This window comes from Tachypleus tridentatus, chromosome 9 (genome assembly GCF_004210375.1).
Source record: "Tachypleus tridentatus isolate NWPU-2018 chromosome 9, ASM421037v1, whole genome shotgun sequence".
NCBI lineage: Eukaryota > Metazoa > Arthropoda > Merostomata > Xiphosura > Limulidae > Tachypleus > Tachypleus tridentatus.
Genome location: NC_134833.1, coordinates 63,677,547 through 63,690,535, shown reverse-complemented (window position 1 = coordinate 63,690,535; position 12,989 = coordinate 63,677,547). Strand labels below are relative to the sequence as shown.

At 34.2% G+C, this 12,989-nt stretch overlaps 1 protein-coding gene across 1 annotated transcript in view; it reads right to left on the bottom strand.

The window, feature by feature from the left end:
• Positions 1-1,359, bottom strand: part of LOC143225314 (uncharacterized) — a 39,695-nt gene extending 38,336 nt beyond the window's left edge. Inside the window, exon 1 of the mRNA XM_076454464.1 lies at positions 1,077-1,359. Coding sequence (XP_076310579.1) covers positions 1,077-1,134 — 58 coding nt within the window. The 5' untranslated portion in view covers positions 1,135-1,359. The remainder of the gene's footprint in view (positions 1-1,076) is intronic.
• Positions 1,360-12,989: the final 11,630 nt, after the last annotated feature.

Below are 12,989 nucleotides of genomic sequence, written 5' to 3'. Positions count from 1 at the left end.
TTTACAGTTTGGTTAGTTGGGATAATGAAAGAGATGTTTAACAACTGATAATACTAAAGGATTGGTGGATTTTCTTTTCTTTAGAGCAGAGCCACATTAAGCTATCTTCTATATAGCCATCGCGAGGAATTAAACTCCGGATTTTAGTGTTGTAAGTCTGTACACTTATTGCTCTTACACAGGAAGTTGTTTTTTTTATCTGGATATAGTAGGAATTTATGCCTGTTGTGTTTGGATGTAGTAAGAATGAATTTATCTTCGGTTTGGATGTATGTTTCTTATACTTGGATGTAATAAGAATGAATTTATCTTTGGTTTGGATATATATTAATTCTGTTTGGATGTAGTAAAAGTGAATATATCTTTGGTTTGGATGTATGTCTCTTGTGTTTGGATGTAGTAGGAATTAATTTATCTTTTGTTTGGAAATATAATTCTTCTCTTTGGAGCTTGTAGAAATTAATTTATCTTTTGTTTGGAAATATATTTCTTCTGTTTGGAACTAGTAGGAATTAATTTATATTTTGTTTGGATGCAATAGGGACGAGTAACCATTTTGCTTCCACATCTTCAACTGATGCATTCTCAATCCTAGATACTTAATTTTAGAAACATAATATAAATAAACAGTTTGAAATATCGCATTAGGCAAAGAAATTATATTACAGGAACTAAATCGATTTCGTAATTGTTGTTAACTTTTCCAAGGTCATTAATGATAGAAAAACTAATCCACTCTCCATATATGCTAGACTGCTCTTAGCTGAAGTTACGTTCTTTATAATCATGTTTTCATAACTTTTAGCATTATGTTTTTTTTTCGAACCAGTACTAAGCCACTTGAAATAAAGCACTTGCAAAACTAATTATTCTTACTCGTTTCTTTATCAAATATCTAATAAACAACTCGGAAAAAACACAAATTACTTTCTTCTGGAGTTATACATTTACCGAATCATGAACATAATGGCAAATAATTTTATAATAGAAGTACTTAACGTATCGGGAAAAATATAGATATTTACGGAGGTTTCTACATATACGAGTATATTAAAATGAAGATAAGTTGTTATTACCTGGAAATATGATGGTAGTAATTATTAAAATAAGACAACTTTTGTCCATCTTGGTCATTTCGATGGGGCTTGTGGTTTAACTTCAAGGTATTTTGGCGTCAACTCACTTGAAATGATTGACTATCTAATTGACCACCCAACCAACATGACCAACAAGGAAATGTCTCCAGGTCTCTCTTATCAATATTCTAGAAACTCGAAATAAAAATTATAATCTCCTGAAACTGTCTCAGATGGAAGTAACAACACACGACTATACTAGAAGTGTAGCTTCGCTGTGAATGAAGTAACTAAGTCAGTGGGCACAGTTTTTACCTGCCAATCCTGTTTCTTCAGGTTTATAATAAACTACGTACGGAACAGTCCACTAACTCACCTGCTGGGCTCGTGAATCGAGGTCAACTCTTTCCCATATATATGTATACAGAGAGAAGATGGTGAAAGGCTGCATATTAGTACAACGGAAATAAAATCTAACCAATGAGTCTCTAAAGTCACAACTGCTAAAGATGAAACCGATTAATAAATAATGAGAGGTTGTGTATCATAGAGAACCTTGTGTTTACCAAAATATTGAGATGTTCTTTCAAGCGTTGGACATTCTTTGCTTAACCGGTTGTGACTACATTACACCATATTTTTTACTTATATTTGTTAAGAAAAGTCCATTTTATATCTTTACTTGGAGGAATATGAAAAGTTACGTGTTTTTTATTTTTTGTTATTTCACTTTTACCAGTAGTAAATAAAAACACGGGCTATGAATTTAAGAATATTATAACATAAAATTATTAACTGAAAATATTATTAAAAAACTCTCAGGTCTGGCATTGATATGTGTTTAGGGTTGCCGTGAATGCATTATGATGTGACGGCCAATTCCATTATTCATTGTAAAGGTAAACCCAAGAATTGGCGATGGGTATTGTTGACTAACTTGCCTTCCCTTTATTATCTCACTTCTAAATTTGGGACAGTTAGCAAAACATAGTCCTCAAGTAGTTTTGCTTGAAATCCAAGAAACAAATTTTCTTCATATTATTCACAAAACTCAGCCGTGGACTAAGAGACAATGAAAATCTGGGTTTTAACATCTTTATATGGAGTGTTCAACAGCTATCATGGTCATTCTCTTGAGAAAAATGTTAACTGGGAACTGAAGCTAAGTTCCAATACCAGTTACTTCATCTTAGCAGCTGCCAGAATTAGTCTCGAACGTTAAGATCACTTCTTGTGATCAGTGTTTTAAATTTCACTTTGACCTGATGGAAACTTTGGCTAATTGCTGCATCTACCGCGGAGATTCGTACCTCGGATTTTAGCGTTATAAGCCCTATCGACAGGAACGAGGTAATACTTCTATTGATTAATCTATCGTTCATCCAGCAAAACAACAATTTTTTAAGGCTTACAAAATAACATAAGCTCAGCAATTTCGAAGTAACTTTTGTCTCATAAAGGATGCTTGTGAATAAAGATCGAACACGTAAAGCTATTAGAAACACTGGTTATGATTGTGTAACTTATATAAATCAGTAAAAACACGTTAAGCTATTAAAGACACTGGTTTTGATCGTGTGACTTCATATATAAATCAACATAAAACACGTAAAGCTATAAAAGACACTGGTTACGATTGTGTAACTTCATATATAAATCAATAGAAAACACGTAAAGCTATTAGAGAGACTGGTTATGATTAACTTCATATATAAATCAACAAAAAACAACAACACAAATTTAACAAACAACACTGTAAGTGAAAAGACAAATCTAAGGACTGACCCCAGTACCTTCGGCTATTGGAGCCAATACTATCAGGCCATCCCTTAAGTAATGTCCGATTTTAGGTTCAGAAAAAGAGAAAGAATTTCAAACGCTTTTAATATTATTTAATCAATAATGTATGTTCTACTATTATTAATTACTTCCTGCCAACGATTAACAAGCTTCTTAATGCCACTTCTATAAAATTCTTGAGATTTGAAGGAAAATAATATAGAGAGGGTAGTTTGACATTTTCATGTGTTCCCAGCTCTTTTCCATCAAAATAGTTCTGCAAACTTCGGAATAGACGATAATCAGATAGGGCAAATTTAGGAGAATAAGGAGGATGTAGAAGTTTTCCCAGTCTAGCTCTTCAATATTTATAGATGTGATCCTTGCTGTATGGGGCCGTGCATTATCCTGGTGTAACACAACATCTTTACGACTGACCAAAGCAGGCCTCTTTTCTTTCAGTGCAACATTCAAGCGCTCTAACTGTTGATAATAGAAGTCTGATGTAATCGTTACATTGAGTGACAGCAACTCAAAGTGGATCACGCCAACAATATTCCACCAAATGCTTAACAAGACCTTCCTAGGGTGGAGATCCATTTTGGGCTGTGCTTCAGTCAGTTTACCTGCACTGAGTCATTATCTGCGGCGCTTAACATTTTTTATAAAATACCCATTTATCACCTCCAGTCACTAACCTGTTCAAAAAAGGTGAGTTACGTTCACGAGATTGCAGAGAAGTGCAAATGTCCATTCTTGCTCCAAAATTAGCTTTTGTCAAATTATGGGGGACCCATTATTCAAGTTTTTATACCTTTCCAAGCTATTGCAGGCGACGGTGAACTGTTGAAAAGGTTGAATTAAGCTTCTATGCTAGTTCTTCAACTGTTTCAACAATCTTCATCAAGTGCAGCCAGCAGCAAGCCATCATTAGACTCAACAGGACGACTTGAACGTGGTGCGTCACTTAAGCTATAGTCACTTGATCTAAACTTCTGATACCACCTTCGACATTTGCTTTCTTTAAGAGACTCCGCACCACAAACACCTTGAATGTTTCGTGTAGTTTCTGCTGCACTGTTGCCTATTTTAAACTCATAAAGCATTATATACCTAATGTACTCCTCAGAAATATCTATCTTCATAAGGGTTTATTTGAATAATGGTTTTGAAAAAGTGGACTTGGGTTAGTTTGTTTTATTTGTCTGAACATTTTTATACACGTCCTACTACAGATTTTAGTCATTAAAGCCTTCCACAACTACAGAAATGGCCATGCACTTTCTGTATTAAGTTTTCGGACATTACCTATGGGATGACTTGATATATTCAATTGAATTATCCAATAATTCGAGGCGTACATGAGGCTAACATTAAAAAATCGCATATCCAAAAAATTAGAATATTCCATCTATTGGCTCATGAAAAATAAATAATAATTGTGAATAAACCTACTTGCTCCTCGTTTTTGAACACAAAGCAGCTCAGTAAATTATTTGCGTTGGACCAACAAGGGGTTCTAATCCCGAATTTTAGTTTTATAAGTTCTTAAGAATCAAACCTGTTCGCAGTAGTTTAACTGAGTGTATGAACAAATGTGTATGTTTTCTTATACCAAAGTCACATAGGACCATCTGCTGTGTCTATCGAGGGGAATCGAACCCCTGATTTTATCGTTGTATGTCTGAAGACTTATTATTGTCCAACAGGGGGACTGGGTACATAATTTTATACAGCTTAAACGTTTGATAAAAGTAATTAAAATACAGAATAAAAGGATGAAGTAAGTTAATAGACAACAAAATAAACAATAAAGAAAATGATAATAAAACAACATTATATAAATATTCAGAACAAACTTAATTGTAGTGAAGCTATGTTACTATTTTACCTTGGGAGTTCATTTGTAATAGATATGCTTTATTTAATTAAAAGTATAATATTGAATGATCCAGATGAGATGACATTGAAATTCGTAATCAAAACTGGATGGTGGTTGTTTTAACTGTGTGTAAACTGTGGATTTGATATAATTTTTACCACTTATACTTGGTACTCCTATAATAAACATTTGTTTGTCGAGTAATACCTAAAATTGCAGAATTTTGAGCGCCAAGAAACAACACGAAATGAACACGCACCAAGAATGATATACAAATTATTATAAAGATAGTATGCTAACTAGTATTCAAATTCTACTGCCGCGAAACTTGAAATTGGAAGTTTCATTGGTTATAATTCCAGGAAAATGAAAACAATATTTGTAGGATTTTACATTGGATAAATACGCCCGTACACACACACGTATAAATTGGAAACGGTCCTTTCATCTAAAGGCAATTAACTACACACATATATAAATTGGAAATGGTCCTGTCATCTAGAGGCAGTTATGTAAACTACACTCATATATAAATTAAAAATGGTCCTGTCATCTACAGGCAGCTATATAAACTATTTACATATAAATACATGTACAGTAACGTGGTCCCTTTGCGGGTCAGTGTTTAGTTAACGCACTTACAACGATGAAGTCCGGGGTTTCATTCCGGCAGTAAATATAGCGCAGACGGCTTTGTGCTAAGAAAACAACAACTTCTATAGTCACATGAAAATAGAAGTTAATTTCTCTCCATGTTTTTTTATTACACTAATTTTTGGACAGGTCGTGTTCCATAACTTTAGGTATAGAATAATATTAAATTCTAGCTATTAATTTCGAAATAACTATTTTCAACAGCGTGATAAAACTATAAGACGTACAACTACCATTAAGTAAAACGTGAGTTGATTGATTGAGAAGTCAGAGAAAATCACACGGATAAATTATTCATTTTATAACAACATTACAAAACAAATAAGAGAAACCAATTTTGATTTATATTAGTTTCAGCTTTCAGGGCAAGCACGTTCTTATATCTTGAAAACAGTTTTCGAAACTCCTACGGTATATTAAAATACCAAAGTTTGTAGTTTTATATATCGCATTGTTTACTGCAGAAACAATAACGACAAAAATAAAAAAAATCGACATTAGAAGTGATTTTGTTAAATTTATTATAAGTGTAGTCCTTCATTCATGTGAATAAATTACCTATTTATTAATCCTTGTCATCATACATGATCACCCTTTCAGCCATGAGGGCGTTATAATGTGATAATCAATCCCTCTATTCATTGGTAAAAAGAGTAACCTAAGAGGTGATAGTGAATGGTGTTGACTATTTGCCTTCTATCTAATTTACCCCACTAAATTAGGGACGGCTGACACATATAGCCCGTTAGTAACTTTGGGAGAAATTCAAGAGAAACAAATATAAAAATATTAAATACCTCCCCTCCAAATTGGGCAAACATCAAGTCTGCAGGTATACGATGTTAAAAATCAAGTTTCGATACCTGTGGTGGGAAGAGCAAAGGTAGTCCATTGTGTAGCTTTCTTCTTAACAACAACGAAACTTAGTTTAATTTATTTCATATGGGAATTAAAGAACCGTATTAATAGTATTGTATTCCTGAATATAAATGTTTATACAAGTAACTACTAGAGGGCCGGAAGTAATTGAGTATTGGAGAAAACTTGAATTTGGAAGGTTCACGAGACGAAAGATATAAGAGCACAAAACTTTGGAAGATACTTAACATATCTTAGCACAAAGTCAAATTATCAAAGTATCGGAATGGCTAGGTGGTTAGGGCGCTCGACTCGTAATCTGCGGGTTCGAATTCTCGTCATACTAAACATGTTTGTCCTCCCAGTTGTGGAAGCGTTATAAGTGACGATCAATCCCACTATTCATTGATAAAACAGTAGCCCAAGAGCTGGCGGTAGTTAGCGTTGACAAGTTGCCTTCTCTCTAGTCTTACACTTAAATTAGGGACGGCTAGCGCAGATATAGCCCTCAAGTAGCATTGTGCGAAATTAAAAAACAAACAAACCTAATGACCCACTGGTAAGGTTTATTTTTAAGGGGCCGCTTACTCGCTGGGACAAAACAGTTGTATATATATATACTCTCCCTAATAAAAAGTAATTGTAAAATGACTATTGGAATCCTGGAAAGCATCGGCAAAATATGTTTAGAAACCAACGTGTTAATGAAGAAAAGTATTGATTAAATCTCCTAGCGAGTTTCTTCAAAACATAAAAATTACTTAACTGATTGAAATGTATTAGTTAAAATAATATTGTTTCTACAAAAACAAATATACAATCTCTTTTCTGCGCAGATAAACTTAAAAACATAAAAATGATATAAGCTCGGTTCTAAATGCTCTCTGAGTACCAAGTTCGTTTTTATTTTCTAGTTTGTAATGTCACGTTAAATCAGTACAACAGTTTCTAAAGAACCTGAAAAAAACGAATATAAAAATGTCTTGTTTGACACATACATTTCACTCCTTCACTAAATGTCTAATGAAAGCTCATTTAGGCCAAATTCCTTCTTTTGTCAATTAGTGATTTTCTTGATTTATTCGAGGAAATGCCGGATTATTTCTTCATTAAAGAAGATAGCAAATAAAAAATTGACAATACAACGGTGCCGTATACACATATGATAACGTTTAACTTTATTTTTGTAAATGTGTGTAAGGTACATGGTTGGGTAAGCTGTAAAAAAATTACAAATAAAATTGGTCTTAATGGCATTGGGAAACAAAGAAACATGATTCAACTTGGAGCACTAGAACTATAAGACCATTCAGTACGACTTCTGTAACAAGGCATACTCCAGTTGTGGCACGTAGTATGGCTTATTGTAACAGGTGAAAATCCACGAATAGAAAGGTGAAGGACCAAAATCGTTTGCGCTTTCCAGTTAACATTAAGCAATATAATCAAAAGGCTAGTAAAATATGGTTCACCAAGATAAGGCCCCAGTCATGCCTCAAGCTCAACTATAACCTACCTCAAACAGCTGGATAATGAAACGTGTATTGACCTTATCCTATACAAAGACACACATTTAATGTCGCCGAACGCAGCGTCTATGGTTCATGTGCGATCGGAACGTTGAAACTGGCAAAGAGAAACCATTTTCATTGAGCATTAGATGGCTGACGGAAAGCAGGCAGGTAAGAATGAAGTGCTTTGGACGTGACAGTTTTATGACGGTGCCCCTTCTAATGCCCACAGAATACGTTTAGCATAACGCATTCAACAATCTATATAATCCTATTTTATATTCTGCAAGGTTTCTGTTGCATTTAGGTTATGCATGTAATAAATAATCTATATAAATATATATGATTTATATAAATTGTAACATTATTACAATGTATCCACTGAGAAACTTTCTTTTGTACATTTTATAGCATATGACTGCCTCTTTTATTATGCTAGTCCCTCAGAGTCAGCGGTAACTTTATGAAACTGCAACGCTAAAACCCGGCGTCAAATCATCCAGATAGCCTTTTGTGCAGTATTGTGTTAAAACAAATCGACTGTTTAAGTCTGAGCTATCTGAAAACGTCCTTTAATAAAAATCCACTTTGATACCTTGTTCAGCTTGTAGCGTTAGTTCTGAACTGTGTAGTGCAGACTTCTTTACGTTTAGTGTGTGAATAAACTTTTTATGTACAAGGCAAAGTTTGAAGATTTAGTCACAGCTTCCAACCACATATAAGGTAAAGTCTGTAGTTTTAGTGGCAGCTACAAACCATGTACAAGGTGAAGTTTGTAGTTTTAAGTTACAACTACCAACCGTGTGCAAGGCAAAGTTTGTAGACTTGATTACAGCTTTAAACCGTGTACAAGGTAAAGTTTGTAGTTTTAGACACAGCTACCAACCATGTACAGGGTAAAGTTTGTAGTTTTAGACACAGCTACCAACCATGTACAGGGTAAAGTTTGTAGTTTTAAGTCACAACTACCAACCATGTGCAAGGCAAAGTTTGTAGACTTGATTACAGCTTTAAACCGTGTACAAGGTAAAGTTTGTAGTTTTAGGTGTAGCTATCAGCTGCAAAACGTGTTTTACTTCCATTAGCAACTAACAGTAATAACACAAATAGTTATTTCAAATTAGTATAAATATTACCTCGTCATTTGTATTATTTGTGCCGGACATGGCCTGGTGATAAACTTCTGGACAAATCATCTGTACACGGATCATTCCGTTTCCGCACAAATTCGCTTTGTACTTTGAGATCAAGGATGCTTACACAAGTGATGGTCAAATTCCACTATTAGATTACAGTAGTACAAGTGTTGGCGGAGGGTGTTGTTGACTAACTGCCTTCCTTCCTTTTCTTTAACTTATTGGCTCAAATTAACCCTTTTATATCTTTTCTCGATTTTATAAAACAATAAAACAACCACAAGTAATTATGATTATTTCCTGTTATTATAACCTATATAAATAAACGTTAATATATGTGTATATATCTTTTCCTTATACATTTCCACATTTCTTGATCAATCAACACCAGACTTGACACCGTGATACAGAATGACATGAGGATAGACCCCTCCTAATTTAGTATCTAATTTTAGAAAAAACTACTAATGTTGTATATCCTTCATCATGCGATTATACTTTGTTAATATTATTGTTAGAATTCATAAGAACAGTATGTATTTCTTTTCAATAATAACAGTTTTATGTATATTATTGCGTTTTTAATGTTCATTATGTTAAAAAAATAAAACAACTTTCAATCCTTTGTTACAAACGAGATTTTATTACACCCGTCCAAATGACGGGTGCTCCAGCTAGTTTGAAATATAATAAAACACTTGAGACTGAAGTAATCCTATTGATAATGTTCCACAAACTAGCTTAAAGAAGCGTCAGTGAGCTCCAGAATGAATACAGTCTCATAAGTTGGACCGAATTAACTAAAAAATGTCGGTTATTATTTTCTGGAGTTAAAGTGAAAATTTCGACAAATATTTAATTTTTGAAAAACTTAATAATCAACGAAATCACATGGACCATTTCAATAAGCTTTTAGAAACATGTAAAGTATAGAGAGAAGTATATTTCTGATATTTGTTATTCTGGAACATTCAGCGCAAAGTACACAACTTTTGACGTTGCAAGTCTCAAACTTATGTTTGAACCACTGGGGGACTAAGGAGCATTGCAAATTAAAATAGCTTCCTAAAATATACTAAACTCCAGTTTTAGTAGTGCAGTAAATATTGGAATATCTAAGTGTTTTAATTCTGAAACGTTCCCAAGCGGATCAGCAGCAATTTCTTAACTGATAATGATAAAATACGGGATTCGATCCTCCGCGATGGACAACGAGAAGAAAGCTGATTGTGAATCGTTGCTCTAAAGAAACAAACAAAAAATACTGATGAAAAATGTGCGATTGTTTGTTGGTTTGATTTTTGCGCAAAGCTACATGAGGACTATCTCGACTAAGCCGTCCTTAATTTAGCAGGGAAAGACTAGAGGGAAGGTAGCTAGTTATCACTACCCACCGCCTACTCCTGGGCTCCTTTTTTACCAATGAATAGTGGGACTGACCGTCACATTATAACGCCCCCAAGGATTAAAGGGTGAGCATGTTTGTTATGACGGGTATTCTAACCCACGACCCTTGGATTACGAGTGGAGCAGTTTAACCACTTGGCCATGTCGGGCCTTAAAGTGTTTCATAAAGACAACTTAATAAATGTGCTGTAAATTGTTGGTGTGAAAAAGGGACGATAAGTATGACTTCCTAACTGTGCTGTAAATTGTTGGTGTAAATAAGGTGCGATAAGGATGACTATAATTGTGCTGTAAATTGTTGGTGTGAAAGAGGGACGATAAGGATGACTTCCTAACTGTGCTGTAGATTGTTGGTGTAATGCTTAAAAGTAGGAAAAGAAAATCAAAATAAGGTAAGTTTAGTGTTACAATAGTGTTGTCTTAAGATTATTATAGTTTAACTTATAAACTTTTTTTTTTTTTTACACAGTCCAAAGCCCGCAAAAATGCATACAAACCAAAGTTATTTTTATTTTAAATGTAGATTAACATGCCGTAGAAGGATGAGAATCAGAACGATGTTTATTTGTAATAAATCACAAGGCTACCTGTGTGGCGCCTCCCACGGGTATTGAATATGAGCCAACAGGGATCCACTATTTCAAAGATCAAGATTAAGGTTACGCAGCATTGTGCTTTTTTTTTTTTTTATAAATGTTGTCATTCTAAAGACTTAATAGATTATGACATTCACTTGATTACAGTAACATATATTCAAGTTTTTCATATTGCTAGCAGTAACCTGACGTGAAATTAGAAATTTGCTAGGTCACACGTAGTAATCTGATGTATGATTGTGTGTTAAACATCCGTTTGTATACACGTTCAAAAATTAACAAAATATATTTGTGTGTGTGTGTGTGTGGGGGGGGTGTCCTCCAGTCAGGTAGCGTTGAGTGACATAACGCTAAAATCCGAGATCCAATTCTCCGCAGTCGACACAGTAGATAGCTAAACGTGTCTATGTAATACACATCTAATATAAAAAACACATCACGGTTCTTATATATTTTTCACAGAATTCATTTGAACTTTAATCTTTCGTAAAATTAACAGAGTAATCATTCACCATTAACCCTAAAAATATATACAGATGCAATGAAATTTATTTCATGAGTTATATAACAGGCAACGAGAATAAAGCCGTCTACACGAGAACAGTTTTTATGTGGTCCAAATCACTTGTATTCACTGTATCGCTTCGACCTATAATACTTGCATTTATTGCCTTTTGTCCACACATTCCTTTTCAACGTGTATTGATCTAGATATTTTGATATGTTATGTAGCTTTGTATGTATTAATAAGTAAAGTAATAATTTACTTTCTGTTTGGTTAACAATAAGTACGAAAATATTCACAAAACTTACAATGCTTTTGCTGAAATTATGAAGTTCTGTTGAAAATACCGTATCATATATCAGCGCCATCTGGCTTGGTACATTTGAATCATTATTGTATCTCGAAACGGCTGGTATAGGTATTAACACTAACAAAGCAGAGAATAACATTTGAACCTTCCTAGGTCATCTCTAGGTTAAATACCTGCTGTATTCCAATGTGAGGATTTAACGACGTTTTCTAGCATTATAAGCCCTCAATCTTATCCCCGGATCCATCTGAAGGTTGGGAACATGGTGTTTTAGTAATCTCATATTTTGGACTCGTATGCATGTAAAAAACTAAAGAAAGATCCATTCACTTAGCTATCAAGATCATACTCAATAAATTGTACTTTGGATTTTTTATGAATTTTACAGCTGTCTTTCACGTGAATTTGATCTTTTATGGTATATGTAATCACCCAGCGATTTCGATTTTTTATTGGTCTAATCGAATCTGATTATAAAGTAATTTAAAGTAACGGTAAAATATACTCACCTACATATTAAAATCGATTGTAATTTCATTATTCTAATCTATTTCATTTTCGGAGTTTCTATAGTGCACCGATATTACAACAAGAAATCTTTTACATCTAAAGAACCCGCTCCCGATCAGAAGTTGTATAGGTTCGTGATTAACAAAATGTTATCTTAGGACACGAAAAGTTGATTCCCTCATAAGTAATTGTAAAACTAGGCAAAAAGTGCCCATAAACACTGGAAAACAAAATGTGAACAAGAAATTTGTATGTACCCTCCACACAGAGGCCTAACGAACTGACAAGCTAAATTTGGTGAAAATCCATCAGGAGAAGCCGAAGCAGTAGTAAGAAACGCTTATAAAAACCGCGAAACTAAACATTTGTATGTATCCCCACATGAGGCTAACGAACCTTTAATTTTCGTGAAAATCCATCCATCCATACCCTTCGAAGAAGTTACATGGACTTACAACAGACAGTAAATACTATTACATTTAAACAGATGCATGAATATCAGCCGAATGCAATGAAATAATTAATGAAAATAACAGTGACCCGACATGACCAGGTGGTCAGGGCGCTCGACTTGTAATCTGAAGGTTGCAGGTTTGAATTACCGTTACAAGAAACCTGCTCGTCCTTTCAGCTGTGGGGACGTTATAAAGTGACAGTCAATCCCACTATTCGTTGATAAAGGAGTAGCCCAAGAGTTGGCGGTGGGTGGTGATGACTAGTTGTCTTCCCTCTAGTCTTACATTGATAATTAAAGATGTCTAGCGC